This window comes from Panthera uncia, assembly GCF_023721935.1.
Source record: "Panthera uncia isolate 11264 chromosome C1 unlocalized genomic scaffold, Puncia_PCG_1.0 HiC_scaffold_3, whole genome shotgun sequence".
Classification (NCBI taxonomy): Eukaryota; Metazoa; Chordata; class Mammalia; order Carnivora; family Felidae; genus Panthera; species Panthera uncia.
In genome coordinates this window covers 3,838,376-3,863,279 of record NW_026057584.1, presented here as the reverse complement: position 1 = coordinate 3,863,279, position 24,904 = coordinate 3,838,376, and the positions used below count along the sequence as shown (strand labels likewise).

Sequence of the window (24,904 nt, the reverse complement as noted above, 5' to 3'; positions counted from 1 at the left end):
GGGGGCCCAGACGCCAAGGAGGCATGACCCCCCTCACTGCCAGGGCACTTACAGACCCGACCGACCTGAGGGGCTCCATGCTGGGGGGGCCCCTCTCTGAAAAACAAAAATCAATTTGGGGTGGGGCTTGAGTAACAGCTCCCGCCAAACGAGGGAATTAGGGTCCCAACGAGACCCAGGAGACAGTTCCTATATTTTCGCAGTAGATATAAATGGGCTGCGGCGGCAAAGCCTAGTGAACTACCCCGGGCTATTTTTAGCCCCTCCTCTCTGCCACGCTGGCAGATGTTCTCCTGCTAAAAGGCAGGCGATGGGTTCCATGTGTGCAAACGGGAACGGAGCGGCTGAAATGCTTCCAGACGCTGAGTCCGTTTCCTTAAAAGGCCTGAGAAAGTCACATCGGGTGGCCACAGGGACAGGAGCACGGACCCCGCGCAGAGGACGGATTTCCATCCGAGAGGGCTCTTTGGGCCCAGCAAGGGAGCCCAGGCACGAGCATCCTTTACGTGAAAGTAGGTTTCTATTTTGAAACTCAGATACGGAGGAAGAGTTGAGCCGACAGCTACGTTGCATTCTGACAGTCTGAGGAAAGACAATCCTCGTGTGATTCATTTGTGGCAGACACTTTAGAGTCACTCACATAAATCCCCTTCAGACATTTACTTTACAAATCAAAGCTGTTCACCCAGCCAGTTGGTTAGAGCTTGATGCTAAACAGACCCAGTCCTCAGCTCACGCCTTTCCCAGGGCAATGTCACAGAAGGAAATAGTTTTCAGAATATGTTCCAAGACGAATAGAATAGAATAGAATAGAATAGAATAAACAGAATAGAATTAGGATTAGAATATTTCTTTCTTTTTAAATTTTTATTGATTTATTTTGAGAGAGAGAAAGAGAGAGAGGCAGAGAGAGAGAGAGAGAGAATGCCCCAGGCACACTGCACACTGTCGGGGCGGAGCCTGATGCAGGGCTTGAATTCACCAACCATGAGATCACGATCGGACCCAAGAAACTCTGAAATCGAGAGTCAGGCGTTTAGCCGACTGAGCCACCCAGGCGTCCGAGGATTAGAGTATTTCTAACTTTTTTACCTTAATTCTGAATACAGTGAAATCTGCCTAAGTTTGTGTTTCTGGAAGTGGTTAATCTTTGTTTTTGATATCCTGAAGTTGTGTCTTATCGTGAGTAGTATTAACTCCCTTGATGAGGTCGGAAATCCAACAAACCATTTATTGTGCGTAAGGCCAAGCCCTCTGTTGCCCCACTAGATATAGAAAAACATAGATGGGGAAATGTTTGAAGCCGTTTGTACAGCCCTAGACTCCTGTTCAACCACCATACTGTTTGCCAAAACCTAGCTGTAGGTCACAAGCATTAAACCTGGCCCAGGAGTTAGTGAAGGCTGCCAGGAAACTGAGAGGGTGGGGAGTTAGGTGTGGGCTGGAGTGCTGGGCAGGGACCCCCGACATCCGAATCAAGACCTGCAGTGAAAGGTGCCTCGTGGAGGCAGTGGAGCTGACAGTCCGGAGTTCTCCTGGGCCACCGTGATGGAACCACAATAAACTAAATGTCAATAAGTCCCATTAGCTCAAGTGCTCCTCCTTAACAAAAGCTATAAAGCTTTGTTTCTGCTATTCTGCTCTTCCTTTGGAAAACGTCAAGAGAGTTCATCGAGAAGAATCTACCTTGTACGGTGAAACCTTGGGATTGCAAGTAGCTTGTTGTGCGAGTGTTCCGCAGGACAAGCAAACATTTCTAATGCATTTTCACTTGATAAACGAGCGACGTCTTTTGCAATCGAGTAGTATGTGACATCGAACACCACATGATCACAACTGAGCCAATGGTTCTTCTCTCTCTCTCTCTCTCTCTCTCCAAGACTGTAGGTGATCGCCTCCCGTGCTCAGATGTTTGGTCTCAGGCCACGGTGTTTGGTGGAAATCAGTGATTTTTCAGAACGTTGGAAGGTGCCCATAACTGGCACGAGTGTATTTTTTGTCACTTCAAAGCATCTACGGACACTCCTTTGCTTTTCCACGTGAGAGTAAGTTCAGTGAGGCTTTGCTTCATTCTAGGTCAGGCTTCCGGCAGACACGGACCCTTTTCTCTCCCGCTTTATTTCCAATTACATTAAATACAGTAGGACACGAGTTTATTAATACGGTTCTGTAGTCAACATCATTTAGTGATAGTGAAAGTCGTCCTACACAGCAACCCTCTTCTCTCTTGCCTCCTTCGTGCCAGCCACAAAGGTTTTCAAAGTGTGAGTTAATTTGTGTCTTTCTCTATATTTTGTATTTTCTTTTTTACTTCAGATTATATGACAGTATTGTAATCATTTTTATACGACTATGTTTGGATTGCAAAACAAAGCATCTGAGTCTCTATCATTTCTTATGGGAAAATTCGCTTTGATGTACGAGTGCTTTGGATTACAAGCATGTTGCCAGAACAAATTATGCTCGCAAACCAAGGTTTTACCATACTAGTGGATGAACTATATGAGGTTTCTTAAATGGCACATACCGTCATGAGCCGTGGATGCATACACGCAGACCCGCACCGTGATGGATAGATACAGTAGTGGACACAGTCGACCCACATCCTCCTGAACGCCATCCCACCTATCTTTAGGCTCCTGGGCCTGAAGGGTGGGGGGCTTCTTTGCCAGTCGTCCCGCCAATGACTGGGGATGTCTGCTGGGGGCTGTGGGGAGACCCTCCCTCGCTCCCGAGAAAGCCACAGAAGCGCGGGTCCTGATCTTCCCTGCAATGGTGCCGTGTCCAAATGAGAGCATCTTGGTACCAGGCGGAGGGTGAGCCCAAACTGAAAACAGCACGCAACGAGGACGGAACCTGGATCCTCAGAGGCATCATCCAGCCGCCTGACTGGCCAGTCGCGCAGTCCAGGCTCCAGATTTTCTATGCAGCGGAGGCAAAGGCTGTTCCTAGGGCCCAAGCCAATTCGAGACAGGGCTCCAGTTCCCGGCGGCTGAGAACATGTACTGCACACGTCAGCATCCGCACGGGTCTTCTCCAGACCTCCCCGGCCCGGTCTCAGCAGGACTCAGTGCAACAAAAGTCTCCGTGTCCTTGAAACAGTTTGCGTTCGTGCTTCCCATGACCCCCGTGCCTCCTGGGCCTGGCCTGTTTCCTCCGCTCGGCCCGAACTGTCAACGAGCCGAGAGGCCTCTCCTGACTCCCTTTCCCTTCCTTACCTACTTGCAGACCAGGCCATTTATCGGGACTCATGGCTCAAAGGATTTTATGTTCCCAAGCTGCCACATTTATACCCCTCGCCCCAACCGCTCCCTGGAGCTCTATCTGTTTTCCTGACACCACTTCGAAGATCGGTGGGCTTCCTGAATTAAAATGCACATGAGGGGGGTGCCTGGGGGGGCTCAGTTGGTTGAACGTCCAACTCCTGACTACGGCTCGGGTCATGATCTTGCGGCTCTATGGGACGGAGCTCTGAGTCAGGCTCTGCACTAAGAGTGTGGAGCCTGCTTGGGATTCCCTCTCTCCTTCTTCCTCTCTCTGCCCCTCGCTCACCCTTTATGCACTCTCTCTCTCTCTCTCTCTCTCCCTCAAAATAAATAAACATTTAAAGGAAGGAATGAAAATAAAATAAAATGAACCTGAGACAATTCTTGAGTCCCCAACCGCACTTCTGAAGATAACCAACACTGATGCTCCCCCTCCCCCTCCGTTTTTCCTCATCTCAGTAAAAGGCATCACCAACCATTTAGCTTCTTTTCCGACCCATGTGTCTAAGTCGTAAGCATGTCGTGTGGATTCTATCCCCCAAATAAGTCCGAACCCGTCCTCTCTTCTCCACTGCCATGGCCAACGCCTGGTTCAAGCCTCCATTTTCTCTAAACCGGGGCCACGGCTCCTGAGACCCCCGCTCCCGTGTTTGCCTCAGCCAAGCAGCCACCCTGCCGTTTCTCCCAAGTACCAGAGTCCATGCAGCAGACTCAGGAGACTTTGGCCCGGCCCTCCTCTCCACCTAGAATGTTCTTCCAGGTCCTCCCATGGCTGGCTCCCTTTTTGCCTGTTGGGCTTGAGCTGATAAACCACCGGCTAGGAAGGCTTGCCCTAACCCCCCCGGTACCTGCCCAGACCCTCTGGGCCCCCCGTGATGCATCCTTACTTCCACACAGTCTGACTGCTGCAGAGGCAGGGAGCGTGTACCGTCCGTCCTGCGTCTGGAGGCCTCGTGCAGCACCTGGCACATGGTACCTACTCCATAAAAGTCTGTCCCACTTCAGCTTCTAGGCTGCAAGTGCCAGAAACTCACTCTGGTGAACACACACAGGAAACTGCTTTCTTAGAAGGATATCGAGTAGCTAGCAGCAACAACGGGAAGACTTAGAAAACCAGTTCGTTTCCCCAAACGGATGGGAGCCCCAACAGCCGGAGCCGCAGCCAGAATGCAGACCACAAGCACCATGGCTCTCTCTAGAGCTCCTGCACCGAGGGACACCGGATGGGCCTTCGCCAAGACAGTTTGCCGCCTCCAGCCCGGTGGAGTGCCGGGCCCATGTGGGTCCATGGGGAGAGCTCAGAGTATCCGCTCAGTCACTGCTCCCACTAGAGTAGCCAGGAATAGAGCATCCCCTCCGTCCTCCCTGACAATCCTCTCTCATCGGCTCGATTTTCTGTCTCCACTGAGCTCCCGTGGGTTCGTGTCCAACCAGGCTGCTAGCCGTTGCTGTTTATGTCACACTCTCCAGCCCACCTGTGAGCTCCCCCGCAGCCACGGTGGACGGGTCCAGGTGTGCCAACAGCTCTCCACCCCACGGGCCCACGTCTCCCTGCTTCTTGGCCTGAGGACTTTCCGTAGCAACAGTGCGGGCCTAGCCAACCCAGAAGTGCTGGGACTTAACGCCCCCACCGTAGCCCCAACCACGAGAGATGAGAGTCGAGAGACAGGCGCCCATCTCCCCTCCCTCATCGCACTTCTCCCCGGCTCCTGGCGGCTCCCGGCGGCTCCCCAGCAGGATGAAGCCCCAGGTGTCTACGGCCACCCCACCCAGAGGGGGAGCCTGCCCAAAATTAACGCACCTTCTGTTGACTTTTCTCTGTACTTCCTTTCAATTCGCTCAACTGCGCTTCCCACATACTTTCCCGAACCAACTACCTGCAACCCAGCAGTCAGGGTCTGCTCTTAGAGGCACCTGAACAAAGACTGGTGCACAAATGACCACGAGCTTCTTCAACCAGAATTGCTCCCATCAAACACAACTGCTCTAACTGGGGTCTTTCCAAGTAGAAGTATTCTTCCTCCAGTGCATCGACTTCACCGTTTTCTGTTTTTGTTTTTTGTATCGTGCTATTTCTGTTTCTAACATCTCCCGGAAAATTAGCGCCGATCCTGGAACTTCAGCATTCCTGTCGAATTCAAACCTGCTTGGCGAGTTCCATCTACAGATGCCCAAGCCCCTTCCACAAGATGACATTTTGCAACAGCGTGGCCTGAGGGTTTTCACAGACACCTGTGACTTAAGGCAGGAAAAGAGTATCTACTTTCCAGGTTGAGTATTACTTGAAGGTGTTGCCCTTATGCACAGACTGGCCCTTTCTCCCCTGGCTGTTCCCCCGTTACCCGCCCCCCCAAACGTCTCTGGGCTATAACAACTGAACTTTAAAATACCCCTTCTTTGGGGTGCCTGGGTGGCTCAGTCGCTTGAGCGTCCAACTTCGGCTTAGGTCATGATCTCACGGTCTGTGAGTTCGAGCCCCGTGTCGGGCTCTGTGCTGACAGCTCAGAGCCTGGAGCCTGCTTCGGATTCCGTGTCTCGCTCTTTCTGTGCCCCTTCCTAGCTTCCTCTCTCTCTCTCTCTCTCTCTCTCTCAAAAATAAATAAAATATTTAATAAATAAATAAATAAATAAAATACCCCTTCTTCGGTATTTCGCTCTCTGGCCAGCCCGCGTAGGCCTCCAAGATCAGGAACAATGCAGAAAGACATCTGTGAACTGACTCCACACTGGGCCTCTGAACCTCTGAAGGACTGTCCAGCTCTGGAGTCGTGATTCCAAACAAGCAGAAAGACATCCCCACCCCCCCACCCCCCCAAGAACCCAGTGGCGCTAAGAACAGCCCATCAGGTCAGCTCGGGGGAAGGTGGGAGGCCCAGACAGCATTAAAGCTCAGACCGGCAAACTGAAGTTGGAGAAGGAACAGGCCACTGGGCAGCCTGGACCATGGCCCGGTGGCACCACTCCACCAACAGCCCCCAGCTTCTCTGGAAGCCGCTCCTAGATGGGTGGGCCCGGACGACCTGGCTCCTGAGGAGCAGCCAGGTCCAGCTGGAAGTTCGACAACAAGGAATTGGCAGGGAAATCTGAACTGTTCCCTAAAAATGAATCACCATGGGGGACGAAATTTAAGATTCCTCTTCCGAGTTCATGATAACTGGCTTCCTACAAAAAGACCGGCTTCCATTCACGCTTGTTGTGATATTTTTTTTTTTTTAAGTTATATAGAAAGTTGTTGGAGAAGGGTAGTTGAAGGCACTTATATTCACAAATCCAGCCAAGATGACGACATACGGACTGAAACGTGCTAATAGCTGGGTCCAAACAGTTGTCCCAGTGACCTGGCCGCAGAGGCTTGAGCAGGCCATCCTCCCTAGTCAGGCCCTAAACTTGAGCTGAACGTCTAGCTTCTCTGAGTCCTTCCCTGAGCAGAGAAGCTCTGGATAATGAGAAAGACATGAGAACAATTATAACACAAAGAAGAGGGCAGGACAGAGAGAGAACCTCGGTCCACAGAAAGTGACACCAGGTCTCGAGTAGGGTGCTGGGTAGGGCTTGCTTTGTGCTGGGAGAAGACAGAGCCACAGCCGAAATCCAACCCCCAGGGAAGCAGTCCAAAGCCCCTGGAGAAGACGGCGAGGGTCCTGCAGGAACCAATAGGTCCTCAGAAACTCTGGAGCGCATCTGGGTCACGACGTCTGGCTCAGATACGGCCTCCACTAGATCGTTAGCTGGGTGAACTGGACCACTGGGACCCCCCTGCTGCATCATCTATGAAAACCGGAGTGACGACCACACCCAGACAGCACTGTCCGAGGGAGTGTGTGTGAGTCAGTGTGTGCGAAACACCTCGCGCATTGCCTGACACACAACTGCTCCTGGATGGAGACACATTGTTATTAATGTCACACGAGCTGCTAGGACGGCCCCAAACCTCAGTGCGTTACCTGTAGAAGTTTAGTCCTTGCTCACAGAATCCGAAACTTGTGTGGCAAGCCACCTCCAGACGGCCGATCTGGCAGTTCTCTGGCGCTACCCCAGAAAGAACCATGTGGACATTCGGATCTGGGGCCCACCAGGGCTCGAGGAAGGACACAGCGTCTGTGACATGGGCTGGCAAAAGGACGGGTCTTGGAAAGAAGTCCACAGCTGTCAGGGGTCAGGGCTCGTGCGGCTCAGACCACACTTTGCTGAACGCAAGCTCAGGACAGATGATCTAACGCAGGAATTTATTTTAGCTCCTTGGTGGGAATAAATGTGAAAAACTGGAACACAGAAATTACATCCATTCTTGCATATTTCAGATCAAAAGGTACCCAGAGCCCACACTTTGCCTCCTCGACTGTTTCTCGGTCTTGGCCACTGTTGCCTCTCACTGTCACCTGAGTTTCTGCCATAGCGTCGTCACTGCTGCCACCGTCTCGCTGCTCGGATGTCTCGTCCATGCAAGGCAGCCAGGGGACCCTTTAAAATTCATAGCAGAGCACGCAGGCCCCTTGATGGGGCTGCTGAGTGGCACCTCCTGTGGCACAGAGTATAGGCCAGCGGGCTTATGGGGCCACCGGCGTGCCTTCCAGCCCTCCCCTGCCTCGCCGCCGCCCTGCCATGCTCTTCCCCGGTGGTCCGCCTTCTGCTTGAGAGGAGGACTCTGTGCTCTACGGTCCCCTCTTCCCAGAACCCTCCTCAGTTAGCCACCTGGCCGCCTCCCTCAACATCCCCAAGCGTTCCGTCACAGCGGACTCCCCAGCCAGGCCCCCAGGTCTCCCTGCCGGAATTGGGTGGCCCCCCTGCCCCAGCAGGGCCAGCTCCCATAGCAGCCTGGCTGGCATTCACTTCTTGTCCCACTTTCCACTCTTGTCTGTCTCCCGCCATGAGAACGTGAACCCCCAGGGACACACACGATGTGCTCAGTGTCTGTAAGATGAATGAACGTAACCAAGTGTTGGTTGAACAAAACAGAATCATCTAGAAAGGAGATATTTGTGCTAAAATGGGAAATCTGGTGTGGCTGAGCCCATTGAGGACTGCTCGGCTCTATCTTGTAATTCATATGGGGGTGAGAAACAGCTAGAAGATTAGGGTCTGGATGTGAGGGAAGGGACAGCGCAGTAGCTGGCCAGGAAAATTTTGCCGCATTTGCTTATTTAATATATTTTCCCTTTGTTAGAAAGAAACATATATTTGTGTGTGTGCATGTGTATGTGTGTGTGTGTGTGCTATTATTGCATTAAATATACAGATTTGTATCATTTTTTAATATTCTATCATAAACTGCAACTGATTAGCGGCCTGGGCCACTTACCAACATTATGACCTATTTAATGGTTACTTTTCCTTTTCTGTTGTCAGCAAAGCATGATGAATTTCAGCATCCCCCTCTCGTTCCCCATTTTGATGGCCTCAAATTCATTTTTGTCATCGCAAATAATGCTGCATGGAATACCCTTGGACAAAAATTTGTGTGCACCTGATTGCTTCCTTGGGATAAATTTCCACATGGAAATTTACTGGGGGCAAAGTTGCACACAGGGAAATGTTACACATCGTGAGTATGGGTGGGATGCCATGGGAACATCTGTCAAAACTCAGCAAACAATATGCATAAATGGATGCGTTTTCTTGTATGCAAAGTTGATTTTTTTTTTATTTTTTGAAACCTTATTTGTTTTTGAGAGAGAGAGAGACAGAGCGCCAGCGGGGGAAAATAGAGAGAGAGGGAGACACAGAATCCGAAGCAGGGCCCAGGCTTTGAGCTGTCAGCACAGAGCCCGACGCGGGACTCAAACTCATGAACCACAAGATCATGGCCTGAGCTGAAGTTGGATGCTTAACCGACTGAGCCACCCAGATGCCCCATAAAGTTGATTTTTTTTTTTTTTTTTTTTTGGTGGGGGCTAAATAGACGTCCTGGGAACAGCGCAGGAAGCACAATGTCCACCATTCCCCATCTCTTGGGGTTTTGCTTTCCCAGACGAAGTGCCCATGCTGGGGGCGGGGGGGGGGGGGCCAGCACCACTGTGGGCACAAAGGGCTATAAGCATCTGGGTGAGGGAAGAGGAGGCGGAGACGTGAGGCAGCTGCTGGAGGCGGGCAGAGGCAGCTTGTTAAAGGGCACTTGTATGGCGTAAGCCATGGAATGTGTGAGAAGATTCTCTCCAGTGTCTTGGGTTCAAGTCTTCTTTCTAGATGCCCCTAAGGCCAAGAAGGGGGGAGTGCAGTATTCAGCCCGTCGCGAAGGGGGCCAGAGCCCAGAATTCTCTGCTCATTGCGTTCCCACAAGACGGGTATTACCTACCTGCTAGATCCTGCTCTCTCAGACTTGGTCAAGGGCCCAGCTCAAAGCACACTGCCCCCGAGTCACTGCTGAGATAGAACAAGATAGATGGGACAAGGTCATGGTGGCCCTGAGAGGGCAAAGCAGTGCTTGCTTCTTTCACCTTCCACGGGGAAGGGAAGGGACTCACTTCCTAGGGTGGCAGGAAGCCACACTGCCCAAAGTAGGCCCCCAGTTTCCTCCAGAGAACCAATATGTGCCTCAAGAAGCCAGACTGGGGACCCTGACTCAGAGGGAAGCTGGGGCAGGGCAGGGCGGGTTAGCAGGGCAGCAGCAGGGAGCCAGGGCCAGCCTCGCCCCGGGAGCCAGGAGGGCGCTGCAGCACAGAACCCCACAGGCCTGGCTACTAAGACGAATGGGGGAAGAGAATAAGCCACAGACTTCTCCACCCTGACTCCACGCAGGGCGGAGAATCCAGCCTGTGTGGGGTTCACAGCGAAAGGCTGTGAAGTGTATATTTAAGCCCTGGAGCGCCTCGGGTGGCTCAGTCGGTTAAGCCTCTGACTTCGGCTCAGGTAATTATCTCATGGTTCATGGGTTCGAGCCTCGAGTAGGGCTCTGTGCGGACAGCTTGGAGCCTGGAGCCTGCTTCGGATTCTGTGTCTCCCTCTCTCTGCCCCTCCCTACTCATATTCTTTAAGTTTTAAAAAGGATGGGACCCAGCCTTAAGATCCAGTAGCGGTGGTTTCCATAACCAAAAGCGACTAGAAAGTGATAGGATTCAGGGGTGCCTGGGTGGCTCAGTCGGTTGAGCATCCAACTTCAGCTCGGGTCATGATCTCACGGTTCAGTTCGTGAGTTCAAGCCCCGCATCGGGCTCTGTGCTGGCAGCTCAGAGTCTGGAGCCTGCTTCAGATTCTGTGTCTCCCTCTCCCTCTGCTCCTCCCCCGGCTCATGCTATGTCTCTCTGTCTCTCAAAAATAAATAAAACATTTAAAAAAAATGTGTTTTTAAAGGAAGTGATCGGATTCAGCGGAAAGCCCTCACTGGAGGGCTAGCTAGACCCTGGAGCAAGCAGGTTGGGAGCAGGTACAGGAAAGGCTGGTGCTGTGTTATGGGTTCAGTCGTGCACTCTCTACTCCCTTCCCCCCAAAAGATATGCCAGGACTCCAACCCCCAGTGCCTCAGGATATTTGGAAATAGGGTCACGGCAGCCATAATAAGTTAAGGTGAGTCATACCATAGTAGGGTGGGCCCCTAATCCCATCTGACCGGTGTCCTTAGGAGAAGACGGCCTGTGCAGACAGAGGCAGAGACCAGAGCAACGCAGCTGCAAGCCAGGAGGTCACCAGAAAGTAGGAAGAAGAAAGGATTTCCTACAGATTTCAGGGGTAGCGTGGCCCTGCCATCTCCTTGATTTGGGACATCCAGCCTCCAGGGCTGTGAGAGAATAAATCTCTGTTGTGTCAGCCGCCCAGTGTGCGGGGGCCCCAGCGAGCGATCACAGACCGTTTCATGGCTTACGTTCCATCCGCTGCACTTGCGATGCCCCCTCTCCCTGGCCCCACTGCAAATATTTCTTTGCTCCGATGGCACGAACTTGACGAATACACGCAGCCCGAGGGGAGGCACATGGGCCTATTTATAGGGAAGGGGGGGGGCTCTTCCTCTAAGGTTGGGGACTTTGGGGGCAGCTGTTCCCGAGAAAGTCACAGAATGCACATTTCCCACCCGGGTTGAATATCCATGTGAAGGGAGCTCCTTCGAAGTCCCCTGGGATGGCCTTGTCCTAAAAAGGGGTCCTTAAAGATGGCAGGGGGAGTCAGCATGACCTAGAGGGCAGAGAGGGCCCATGGGGGGGGAGGGTTGGTGTGGTGCATTGCTCGCATGAGAGGAACCCCACGGGGCTTCTGCACAGGACGCGAGTAGAGGTGTCGGGGGGATGCCCCGACTGTGAGAGTGTCCGAGGGCTTCCCAAAGCTTCTTGGTTCCCTTGAAGCTGCCCTGGTGTCCATCCGGGCCCTCTCAGTCCCAAAGAAGGCAGGTAAACTCACAGCCCGGATGTCCTGTGAAGTCTTGAGTCCTCCCTCAAATTCCTGCAAATTCCCAACAGAGGTCTCCTGTGCCCACCCCCTTCCTTCTGCTTCTACGTGTCCACCACCCCAATACGGGCACACAGCTCACTTCTTCCACCAGTTTCTAGGCAGATGGGGCCACTCGGAGCGTATTTTGAGAATTTAAAGATGTCACCCAAAGACCCGGGTGGAAGTCACAGGGAGTGGCTCGCAGGGAACTTTGCACACTCTCTGACCTCCCGTTCATCTCCGTGGATTAAGTGACAGGGTCATCCCTGGTCTCACACAAAGCAGCTCGGCCCATGCCCACGGCCCCTGCCATCTGTCAGGAGCACTTGTCAGAGCTGATGTGTTTTGGCAAAGGAATCCAGTGTCTCTCCTAAGCGGGTTTCAGGTGCCCCCGAAATATGTATTTATTTGGGTCTTGTGTTCTTTCTGAAGACGGGAGAAAAAGGTCTTTAAGGGAAAAAAAGCTTAGGTTTTGTCTTTGAGACCAGAAATGAGTCGTCCTGACCAACTGTGTCCCATCTCTCAGTCATTGTGGGGTGAGAGCAAACTGAAACTCCAGAAAGTCACTTTAAAGAGGTGGCAGGAGGGCACCTGTGTGGCTCAGTCAATTAAGCATCCAACTCTTGGGTTTCGGCTCAGGTCATGGTCTCACGGTTTGTGAGTTCTAGCCCCGCATCGGGATCCATGCTGGCAGTGTGGAGCCTGCTTGGGATGCTCTCTCTCTCTCTCTCTCTCTCTCTCTGCCCCTGCCCGCTCACTCTCTCTGCCTCTCTCAGAAACAAATACATAAGTAAACAAACAAACTTAAAATTAAAAAATAAATAAATAAAAAGAACAGGCAGGGAAGGAGGCCATGGCTCTGGGTCTCGCCAGAAGTCAGAACAGAGAGGATAAATGTCAGCCTGGCTGCAAAAGATCACAGACTCCAGAAAGGGGGCCTAAGCAGGGAAGGTGATCCACCGGGTCCCAGAGCACTGCAGTGCCAGTGGGCTGAGCCCCCGGTGTCCCCACACTTGGTGACAGGGCAGTCTTGATGCCCCACTGCAAACACAGGGTGGTGCCCAGGACCACGGGCCTGGGCTGGGCCCCCTTTCCCCGGCCCGGGGTCACTGTGACAGTAAGTGCTACAGAAAACCAGACAGCCAATGACACCAAGCCCACAACACTTTCAATATACTTTATTAAAAAGTTTCTTTGTATAAATTTCCTAAAATCTTTAAAATTAAAATTAAACCCCCTCCCCACCCCCCCACCCTGCATAAAAAAAAAAAACACACAACATTAGAGGAATGCCAAAAATATTCTCTATTATGACTTTCTTCATTCTTTAATGAAGGCATTGGTCCCACAACAGTGCACCAAGATTCAGGGAATTTGCTTCCTTCTAACTAGGTCGTTTGTTAGAGGCTTTAGGAAAAGAAAATTAGCTTGACATCTAATCTAGGAAATTGGGGGGGAGATTAGAAAGTTGGAATCGTATTTCTTCACCGTACACAGGCTTTCCATCTAAAGTCATGCTCTTTAAGCATGCTCATTAAGTCATGCTCATGAAGCAAGAGGGAAGAAATGAACCAAGCGGAAGTATATAGAGTAGCAGTGAAATCTGGAGTTCTGTTCTAGATCTTACACTTGCCCGACACAGGCACAGCGTGAAACTCCAGCGGGGATCTGAGCTTACAGACATGTCCACATAAACACCAGCAGTGGATAACTATTACACAAGGTTCAAAGTATACGATATAACTGCCTGGAGACAGAGAGCGTTGGGTCCACAGACACATTTAGCACCATATTGATAGGTCATGCGGCAGAACGGTTCGTCCCAAGTTCGAACGTACATCAAAGCGGGAAATGGAACAGTGCAAGGATGTCTACACCCAGAGCTTCTACAGAGACGACTCGGAAATGGCTGCCTCCTTCTTCAAGAGGTATGTGGTGCTGGTCGGCCACGCTTAGGTCCCCATGGCAGCCATGACTCCGGGGTTGACGAGCGCTGAGCATTGATGGAGGGGGCGGGCCGGTGAGGGTGGGAGAGAAGAGGAGGGAAAAAAGCCACATCACTGACCCAAAAGGACACAAAAACGATCCCACGGCTTCTAGTTTTCCTCCCCAGTCTTTCTTCCCCGCTCAGTGCCTTTAATGGCGCCCCTGGCACTCCCTGGCCTGGGATCTGGGTCTGCGTGTGGAATCTGAGCCCATCGGCTGCCTTGCATCACCAGCCAGGCCCCTGGGCACCCTGTACTTTCCCATTCTGGCACCAGCCGGGCACCCGGAGAAGCTGTTTTTTCTGTGTTAGCAGTCGAGTTGCCCAACGTAACGGAGATACTGGGTGGCCCCAGTGTCCACATCAGTATAAAGACAAAGCAAAATTATTTAAAGATGAACAGGAAAGAATAGTCTGGTCTTGTGTTTCTTCGTGGGCAAAAACCCAAGTACACAAAAATGTTTTTAGGAAATAGCAATAATTCAGAAAATTAATTTCACGTGTTCTATTTGAGCATCTTCCGTATCTAAAGATACAACGTACCCCCTTTGTCCTATCCACCATAATCATTGTAATTCTTATATCTTAAAAAAGGTGAATCCTCGGCCCGGACCTCTTGTCTGATTTGCAAAAGCCACAAACGCAAAAAGAACAAGCAATCACTTACCGGGAGCGCAAACCTTTTCACATTCTTTCTGTGAATTAAATCTGTTCTCGTTGCCACCACAACCTCCGTACCAGAATCTCGCACAGCTTTTGGTGTCCGCGTCGTAGTACCATTTTAGTATGAATTTCCTGCAAGTCCCTTCTTCTTTGGGTAGCTTACATATATCTTTAATAACGGGATGAGAACAGAGCATTTAGGACACGCTAAGGACTCTGCTCCCAGCGTGAGGGGCTGAAGGTCTTATCACAAGGCTGGCCAGGCAAACAGGAGAGTTTTGAGAAGGGAAACCTGTCACCCTCCCCACGCCTCCACCTTCTGGCTGTCGGACGCACATGAATCTCACCCACAGCAATAATGCAGTCGCCTCGATGAAAGGACCTCACCAATTTTACTCGGACCCCAAATGCAAGCCATCGTTACTGGATAATTTCAGATGGAATGAACTGTTTCCCCTTTTCCAATCATGGGGCCATTTACTGTCCAATTCCTTCAATACTAAAGCCCCAGCTAAGAAACTACATCTTAAAACTATGGCACTTTCTACTCCTCGGCCAAATGGCAAGTAAGTTTGGTCAGATTCTAGTTCAAACAGAAGGCTGTATGTCTCGCTACGAGACGAGTGGAGGGGAAATAAAAGTCAACGTGGAAAAGAAACATCTTTCTGAGTGTATGTGCACGTATGCCCGTGCGTGCGTGCGTGTGTGTGTGTGTGTATGTGTGTGTGTGTGTGTGTGTGTAGCTGGCAGCCTTCGAGAGCAGCCAAATTAAACAAGCAAAGCAAAGTGCTACCGCTGCTGTAAAATGCACGATGGCAAAAATGTCACATCGCAAAGCTGTTTTGAAGACACGGAGGCATTCTTTGTCCCGTTAAGGAAGTTTATGTTTTCAATGCCTACTTCTGGTGTGGCCCAGCTGCAAAGTAATGGCGACGTCAGAGCCATTGCACAACGCCTGCAAAGAAAAGTTTACAGCCCTTCCACAGGAAAACATCTGTTTACAGAGTCTTCTGGCAAACTCCAGGTCATGCTGGGAAAGAGTAGCATTAATGTCAACCATCTTCTGTAAGTTTGAAAAACGTAATCCTTCCTTCTATAAAACTCCCTGGAGGGGACAGTGCTACATGTTTACGGGAGTAGCCAACACGCCTGAGTCACCGGGCCCTCCCCACGCAGGGCTGACGTCCCCACCCCCGTGGGTTGCTCACAGCTGCAGAGCCGGTGAGCACGTGCAGGTCTGATTGCACCAAGAAGTGAAAGGAAAACCTAAATCTTCAGGTAAAGAACCAAAGCTTGGGTCAACCGTTATGGACCAGACTCAGGTACACAGGATTTAGGCTCAGAACTGGCCCAAAACATTCCCTGGGGACATGGAGGAGGCCATCACCTAGGCACAGACTGGTGGCTCCACAGTCTCTCCTAGTTGCAGACCCTCTCAAGGGCCCAGAAAGCCAGTGGCCCTACCAAGAGCCTTGGAAGACCCAACGAAGCCAGAAGAAAATGACGACAATTACAAAAACAACTTTCTTCCTCCCAAATGTGCCTACCACCAAAGGAAAATGCCTGGCTTTCAAGAAATGTCTTGCGGGGAAGTGAGCAAAACAAGAGTATTTCAACCACCAAAATTTATCCCTCATTTGCCAGTGGGTTCCCCTTTGAGTGTGAGGCTTGGGCCACATGGTTGACCCGTCCCCCTTCCTTCTTCCCCTGAGCATCCCCCACACGGCTCACGTCTGTTCCATCTAATTTGTTCCACGTGCCATCAGTCCTGGCCACCTCTGTTTAGCTATTCTGTTCCCATTCCCCCGTGCTCTTCTGAAGCAGACACGGGAAGTCTCCCCAGACCTGAAGCCACACAGCCCAGGGGCCGCCCTGCAGAAGGACACTCTGTTCCCTGACTGGTTGGCTTCTCCAGCCTCCTAGGGTTTTCATCGGAATGGTTCATCACCAAACTATCACTCCTGCAATTCCACAACCTTTACGCCAGTGACAGTCGCTGCTAAGACCCTGTAGCTTTACCAGCATGACATAGGGGCGCTGGCACCGTGGGCACACAGATATTTGGTAGACCAAGAGAAATATATTAATGAGGGCCCTGCACTGTTGGAAGACAAAAACGTGGGATTCTTCCCTCTTAAAGCATGGAAATGAAAGGTTTTGTCCTAAGAAGCCTTGTAGTTTTCATTCTCATCATCCTGACTTCTGAGACATGCCATGTAGACGGGACTCAGCTGTGTCTGTGCTAAAACAACCATTTTAAAGACACAAAACTAAAAATGTCTTATTGTCCAAAGAGGTGTCGCTTAGATGGACCTCACTGAGCTTTTCCCCAGAGCAAGTGTTTGGACACAACAGTTGTCCAGGTTTTCACTCCAAAATGAGTGTGCCCTTTGGGCACAAGCCTGAAAGAAGCCCGGAGTCCCCTCTGATGTGACAGGAAGGTCAGGCTGCATACTCACTAATTTTCTCCTCCTTATGTTGAGAACCCAACAGGAGCCTGAAGGCCAATAGGGAGCGACACTCTCAATAACCTTTCCTGATTCACTTTTGCCGAGAATAACCACGTAATAGGTTCCATCTGAAAAGGCAGACCTGAAGGGTTGTGGATTCAGATCACTCTCTGGTGACACTTGCCGGTGAAATATGAACTGGTCAATGGGCACCAGTGACCATCCAAATACAAGAGGAAACTGAGGCAAGGGCATCTGGAAAACCCTGCCAGGGAATCCCACCTGTTCACAGAAGCCACGGGAGCCAACCTAGGAGTCTTAGAACACCAACCACAGGGTGGAAGGTGCCCTAAGAAACATGAAAGACGTGTGCATGTGTACATGTGTGTGTGTGCACATATGTGTGTGCATGCCCACGCGTTCTATTCATTTGAAAAATTAGGAGGGCTATGCATGGGGTCATTAACAGTGGTCATCAATGCTTCACCTATGGGAGTCGTATTTTCTTAGGTTTTTTTTGTAAGTTCTGGATTCTCCACAATGAATATCTATGGTTTTATAATTAGAAAGAGATATTACTCTTTGAAAAACATAAAGGGTTCAACTGAAAATCTTGCCTTTTTTATAGTTTGAGATTTCTAAAATTTTTTTTAACGTTTTATTTATTTTTGAGACAGAGAGAGAGAGACAGAGCATGAGCAGGGGAGGGGCAGACAGAGAGGGAGACACAGAATCCGAAGCAGGCTCCGGGCTCCGAGCTGTCAGCACAGAGCCCGACGCGGGGCTCAAACCCACGAACCGCGAGATCATGACCTGAGCCAGAGTCGGACACTTAACCGACTGAGCCACCCAGGCGCCCCCAATTTGAGATTTTTATAGTGTCTATGAGTAGCATTTAAAAGTTATCAGCTTTGGGGCACCTGGGTGGCTCAGTCGATTAAGCATCCAACTCTTGGTTCCAGCTCAGGTCATGATCTCACGGTTCATGAGTTCCAACACCGGTCACCATGTGTTCTAAATCCAAAGTGCTACGCGGTAACAAAATACAGTTCCTTGTAACAAACCCCAGTGAATCTTTTATTCATGGAGGTTAAAAAAAAAAAGGCAAGGAAAAGTATCTAACCTTTAATACGCAGAAAGGGGCACATCTTTGTAAATACAAACCGTGTTTCTAATTAACTGGTACTGCGAAAAATAAGAGAAATTAAACTGTACTCACAACTACCTATAAAAACCAGTTTTTAAACTTAACTTTGCCTCCACTGCCTAGAAAAAAACATCTTTGGAGAGATAATTTATAGTATGCATAGTAATTGATATTTAGATGCAACTACTGAGTAAGAATACAGTGAATATATTTTTAAAAGTTACTTAATAAAGTGATTCACTGTCTCTCTTTTTTTACCTGCAAAAATATGAGTATCATAAAAATGTTTTACCCCCCTAGGAAAAATTCCTAAGATGACTTAACTATGGCAGGGGACAGGGGAGGGAGGAGGTTGGGAGACAGGGGAAGCTTTTGTCTCCTGATTCTTCTTTCCCATTTGGAGGTTTAAACATTTTAAAGTAAGTATCTGATCGATTTCCTTCAAAAGAGTTCTCAAAGACTCACAGGCACCACCAAAATCCCTTTTCTCTGCCACATGGTGAAAGGAGACCTAAGTGTTAAAGGTCTAGATTAGGGCACCTGGGTGGCTCAGTCATTTGAGTGTCTGACTTCAGCTCAGGTCATGATCTCTCAGTCTGTGAGTTCGAGCCCCATGTCGGGCTTTGTGCTGACAGCTCAGAGCCCGGAGCCTGGAGCCTGCTTCGGATTCTGTGTCTCCCTCTCTCACTTTCCCTCCCCTGCTCATGCTCTGTCTCTCTTTGTCTCAAAATTAAATAAACATTAAAAAAAAAAATTAAAGATCTGGATTAAAAGGACTTTCCTAACTCTGAACCCATGACTCAGTCTTAAGCAACAAACACAACAACCCACTCAGATTCTTGTTTAACGATTATGTTGTTTATATCAACTAAATATTGTTTATATATTCCTGTCCCTTCTGGGCCACACAAAAAAAGAACCAAAAATATCCCCAAGTCTTGCCATGGAATTTACTCTCAGTCATTTTCTCTCAATGAAGCACCGAATTTGTAGGAATTTTACAATCTCTACTCTCTATGAGGGGTAAAGTTACCAGTGACCAGGAAATAACAGACAGATTTCAATTACTTTGAAGTCAGAATTTCATCTTCCCTGACCCAAATCTTTGGGGAAATCCTAGTGAGTTCTTTGCCGCTTCTCTCTGAGCTCGAGCGCCATGCTGGGAACCAAGTCACCATGGAGGTGACCCAGGAAGGGGGCAGAAGGGGGACAGGAGCTGAAAGGACCCCCGTGCAAGGGACAAAGGCTCAACCATGGTGTCTTCATGCAAGACTCAGAAGACGCCTTATGTGCAGAAATCAAAGAGGCAAAGACAGATGTCTTCTCCACATACTTCTCCTTTTGTTAGTTTGAGTTGAAAATTACAACCTTAAAAGCTTTTACAAAATCCTTTCATACAATCTCGAACAAGTTCAAGTTTAATTACCCTATCTACCCTGAATTCCTGAATTCTTTCTATACCTCTTTTCTACATCTCTTTCTCTTCGATATCTCTTTCTAGATCTCTTTTCCCATAAATTTATATCAAGAGGAGAGAAAGTCTTATTTTTCAGCCAACCTTTCCAGTGGGAAGGCTGCAAGAGTTTGAAAAATGCATGGCTGCCTCTAACATAGACCAATTCCTAAACTTGCTTCCAAAAGCAGATTTTTTTAAACCTTTTCCAGTTCTGTATGTAATTCATTTCTTTGCAGTAATCACACACCTATGTGTATGATAGTTCCACACTTCCTGCATTGACTTAGTTACTTTATTTCTAGTGAACTCCCAATGCCACCTGTCAATAGGGGTTGTGGCTGTACTAATGGATGACAGAAAGAGAGATAGATAGATGGATATAGACATAATACAGTATAGATACAGATATAGATACAGATACAGATATATAAAGGTACAGATATAGATCACTGATATATGTGTGCACAGATACACGGCTACAGGGCAAGTCCACTGATGGCATAAAATATTCTAGCAATAGAGAAGATTCTCTCTAGAAACAACTAAGAGAATCAAGAGGCCTCTCCTCCCGAGGGGCCACAAAGAGATGGGGGTGTGGAGACAGAAATCATCCAATATTATTTACACACAGATGGGATGGGATGCAGTCTCTACAGAAAGGTGGAGACTGGAGGTGAAGAAACAGACATCATCTTCAAAACTTACAGAGCAAGGAGTAAAATGATAGGATCCTCATGGTGCCCGGGTGGCTCCATCAGTTAAGCGGCCAACACGCGATGTCAAGATCTGACAGTTCACGGTTCATGAGATCGAGCCCCGTGTCGGCCTCCGCCCTGGACACGGAGCCTCCTTAAGACTCTCTCCCTGTTCCTCTGCCCCTCTCCCCAGCTTGTGCACTTTCTTTCTCTCTCTCTCTCAGAGAAAGAAAGAAAGAAAGAAAGAAAGAAAGAAAGAAAGAAAGAAAGAGAAAGAAAGGAAGGAAGGAAGGAAGGAAGGAAGGAAGAGGAAAAGAAGAAAGAATCCTCACTAATGGCGCAGAAAGCAATGTGTCGCTGCTTCTGACAATGCCATGAGTATTGAGAAAGCACAGAGCTTTTAAATCCAGAACAAAGGCAGCGTGCCTCGGCAAATGCCTTCTATCAGAGCCCACTGCAGAAATAAACATTGTAAAGAGGAACGCCTTCCTTCTCCAGATGGCGCCCAGCATATCAAAGAATAAGGACTTGTCTTCACAGCGAGGGGGGTCTATAAAACAATACCATAGGTAAATACCCATGGAACGTTGACTTCGGAGACCGGTGCCAACATCTTCTGAAGAACACTTATATATACGCAAAGCACACCAACTATATCAATAATCAGTTTCTTAAGGGAGAACAGTCTAAGCTCAGGGTCCACTGGACAAGGGTGAAGGTCTGGAAGGATCACGGAATCCCACTGCCCAGGAACAAAAGTACATATCAGCTGTCGGTTCCAGAAACAGGTCGAACTCGTCATTCACGTAAGGGTACACACACTTGGTCTCAGGCACACGGACAGTGGGATGATAGGTAAGCCAGGGTGTGTGCTTAGGGAATGAGGACCAGAACACCCCTCCCATGGTTCACTTCCAAACGCATGCCTTTCACGGGTTCTAATCTTGGTTGTTTTGTGTTCTTTTAAGCAGCTGTCATTAGATTAAGTCACTGAGTGGACAAATCCCTATGCTTCCAGCTTCATGAACCATAAATCAACTCTAGTCCCAACAGGAGGCTCAGGGGAATCTGATGAACAGACACATGAACTCCTGGCTATAGCCCCAAAGCAACGGCCATCTGGCTTTCTTTTAAGAGTCTGGTGACAGGAAAGGAAAGTCACTATTTACAACTTGGACTACGCAGAATCACACCACATTGGGCCACAAAGAGCCGAGGTGGAACATTCCCATAGAAGCCAGACTTGCCTGAGAATCAGAATCCCAGTGGATGACCCAGAGTTGAGGCTTCGAAGGCTTTGAAATGTCTGGTAGAGGGGCGCCCGGTTGGCTCAGTTGGTTAAGCATCTGACTCTTGGTTTTGGCTCAGGTCATATCTCATGGTTTGTGGGATCAAGCTCCAAGTCTGGCTCTGCACTGACAGTGTGGAGGCTGCTTGGGACTCTCTCTCCCACTCTCTGCCCCTCCCTGGCTCACGCACGTGTTCTCCATCTCTCTCTCTCCCTCTCTCCCTCTCTCTCTCTCAAAATAAATAAACAAAATTTGTTTTAATGTCTGGTAGAATGCTTTCTTAGTGTTGTTAATGGACCTAATACTTGACAACTCACCTGCTTCACCACCAGCCAATGGCTCTGTGCTCACCATCAGATTGATGGTTGAACTAGAAGCTGACCTTGCTTGTGGTGGAGACGGAGGCTGAGCTTTCTCTAGAAAAGAGAAAATACACGCGACTGGTAAGAAACACAGACACGGAAGGGCTTAGGAATTCTCAGCAACTGAGGCAGGCTGCCTTTCTGGGTTACCATCTCATGCAAGGGTGAGCCACCGACACACAGAGACCGGCCAAGTCTCTACAGACACTCCCGAGGCCCACTCATCTCATTGGGCAAATGGAGGGAATCTCTGAACTCTGAACAAATCCTCCCATTTCCCATGTAACCTCTTCCATCCATATGGTTCCGTCCATGAAAATGGAGCCCCAGCGTGGAAGGCGTTTTGCACCCACATCTTCACAGATTACATGGTGACTGATGGGAATTCCCTTTCTTCAGGCATAATTCCTTGACCTGAATTACGCTAGCCCAAATAGAAAGGCATGGGGGTGGGGGAATCCGGGAGAAGGTTCAAAGGGGAGGGAGATGGTGGGATTGTAGCTAACAGAGCCTGGAAACACATGCAAGGGCAGGTCGAGGGCCTCGGTGCCGAGGCCGAGCCAGGGAGACAAGAGGCCACGGAGGGCAGAGCCACAGCCTGGTGCACCGGGGATGGAATGTGATGCCCTCTGCGCCTGGCTGTGCGTGTCCCCTGGTCTTAGGGTGGTAAGAAGCATGGACTCCTAGGTTCCTCTCTGAGAAGCCAGTGACCCTGGGGGGTGTTTTCTGTTCACTGAACTTGCAAACAAACTTTAGAAACACGGTCGTGGTGGGCAGTCAAGGCCCCAGTCCGGGTCCACGAATGTATTTCTTTCTCCCAGAGAAGGGGCTTCACCTTAGGCCAAACGGATCTGGCTTCCCCCATAAAGTATCCCAGGACCCCCACGGCAGGACAACAGTTCACAAGGAACCCATCTTCCGCGGGATTAATTTACGAAACGGGGCACAACCAAAACACCCAGGACAACCTCATCATTTCAGATCCAGTGAATAAGAACCATCCCCTTTATGTCCTGTTTGACAGTCCATGCGGAAATCAGGTACTGGCTGCTCAGGGTGGCTCACGTACTCACTTGTAGTGAAACTTCCTTGGTAGGCGGCTCTGACCTGAGACTTCAAGTAGCAAAGCACCACCACGTGGTACGTGTGCCCAGCGAGCAGGCCCCCGATGGCACGCTCCGTGACCGACAGGTTCTGCCTCAGCACCAGGGACTGATCGTGGGCCGAGGTGACAGTGAGGTCATAAAAGTAAGGACTGGGGGGCTCGGGCCTCTCCCAGTGGATTCTGGCGCTGTTCTCTGTGACGTCCGACACCTGGACCTCCCGGAACGCCTTAACTGGAAAACAGATGGAAGCAGAATGTGGGGATAAAACTTAAAACCCCACGTGACTGTAGCACACAGGCAGCAGAAGAACAGAAGCGATGTATCAGCAGGCAACTGGGTGGGAATTCGGGTGAGCAAGGAGCTAATTTCTTGTTTGAGCTCCTGAGAACTGTTAGTCTCGTAAGCTACTGACATACACGAAACGTGGAATTCATAATCTCATTATTCATCAGCAAGATGCATCACTATTTCTTTTCTATGGAGAATCTGTGCTGTTAAGGAGAAACTTTGAAAACACACAGTCCAGGGGCACCTGGGGGGGGGTTCAGTCGGTTGAGCATCCGACTCTGGCTCAGGTCACGATCTCGAGGTTTGTGACTTCGAGCCCCGCGTCGGGCTCTGTGCTGACAGCTCAGGGCCTGGAGCCTGCTTCGGATTCTGTGTCTCCCTCTCTCTGTCCTTCCTCTGCTCCCACTCACTCTCTCTCTCTCAAAAATAAATGAACATAAAAAAAAAGAAAAAGAAAACACACAGTCCAGTGTGCTAATATGAAATGAGACATCCAAAACAGAATGAGCTCCGTAATTTAGAATGTGTTAAATTTAAACTCCAGGGCGTGACAGGAAATTCTTTTAAAGGAATTCCTGCTTTCTCTCTGTTCATCAAATGAAGACGATTTCTACCTTTTCGCAGACACGCTCATTCCGCCTTCACCTTTCTATATGGTTTGTGACTCTCTAGTATCTTCTAGCATCAGAGGAAAAAATAAAACAAATTCTGGGTCTCATTAAGCCCGCCCACCCTCCTATCTCATTCCATCTGGAAGGTGTCTTCCCCATGGACAGCATTTGTGGGGCAGGGGGGTTGATCATCCAGGCTGTGACTTGCCCAATATTGGAACCATTCCAATATTGCCAACATCCCAATATTGGCAATATTCACCAAACATCCCAATATTGCCACAGCGTGCATCTTGGGGCCTCCTTCCCACGGGAAAACCCGAGATGGGGTTCGGGGCCCGGGGTGGGCAGTGGGGGAAGGAGGCAGCAGAGGGCGGGAGACCCATTTCACCTGCTTTTTGTGAGGAGCTCCCCAGCCTCACAGAGCTAAGAGACAGGCCGCTTCCTAACAGAAGAAAAGCAACGCTTTGACAATCGCACGCTCTGACCGGCACCTTCTAAAACGCATCATCATCTAGATGCATAAATCCCAGCTCAGTGACGGCATTTCAACTGCTTTATAGACAGGCTTCGAAGGACGTGCCCTGAGCACAGGGAATAAGGATGTCACAGCTGGGCAGCCCTCACGGTGCTTTCTTACCCACGGGCTTAGCAGATTCTGTCTTGCTGGTGGCCAGTTTGGCGGCCTGGGGCTTGGCGGCCTCGGGCTTGGCGGCCGCTGGTTTGGCTGCGGCAGGGGGTCTCACAGCTGCTGGCTTCGCGGCCGCCGGCTTCGCGGCCGCCGGCTTCGCGGCCACCGCGGGTCTGACCGTGGCCGTCTTGGTGGCCTCGGGCTTGGCGGCCACGGGTCTCCCAGACGCCGGTCTCGAGGCTGCCGGTTTGGGCGCAGCTGGCTTTGCTGCGACCGGCTTAGAGGCCGGCAGGTTTACTACTGTGACTGGTTTGGTCGTGGTGGTCACCGCTTCCGTGGAGGCCACCGGCTTCGCTGTGGTCACTAGTTTGGATGCGGGACTCGAAGTCACGTTATTCGGAATATTTCTGTTAAGACAAATTAAGTACTGTTTAATATTATTTAACATTATTTGTTAAATATTTTTATAATTATTATTTAATTATAATTTTAACTTTAATATTATTGTTTTAATATTTAATATTTTAATATTATTTAATATTTTAATATTTAATATGAATATTTTTGTTTAATATTATTGTTGTTTAATATTTAATTATTT

The 24,904-nt window shown here is 49.7% G+C and overlaps 1 protein-coding gene across 1 annotated transcript in view; it reads right to left on the bottom strand.

The window, feature by feature from the left end:
- Positions 1-12,902: 12,902 nt before the first annotated feature.
- Positions 12,903-24,904, bottom strand: part of COL6A3 (collagen type VI alpha 3 chain) — an 80,567-nt gene continuing 68,565 nt past the window's right edge. Inside the window, exons 40-44 of the mRNA XM_049614617.1 lie at positions 24,313-24,710; positions 22,741-23,004; positions 21,623-21,721; positions 14,273-14,437; positions 12,903-13,614 (exon numbers count right to left, since the gene is read on the bottom strand). Of these exons, the coding sequence (XP_049470574.1) occupies positions 13,574-13,614; positions 14,273-14,437; positions 21,623-21,721; positions 22,741-23,004; positions 24,313-24,710 (967 nt within the window). The 3' untranslated portion in view covers positions 12,903-13,573. The remainder of the gene's footprint in view (positions 13,615-14,272; positions 14,438-21,622; positions 21,722-22,740; positions 23,005-24,312; positions 24,711-24,904) is intronic.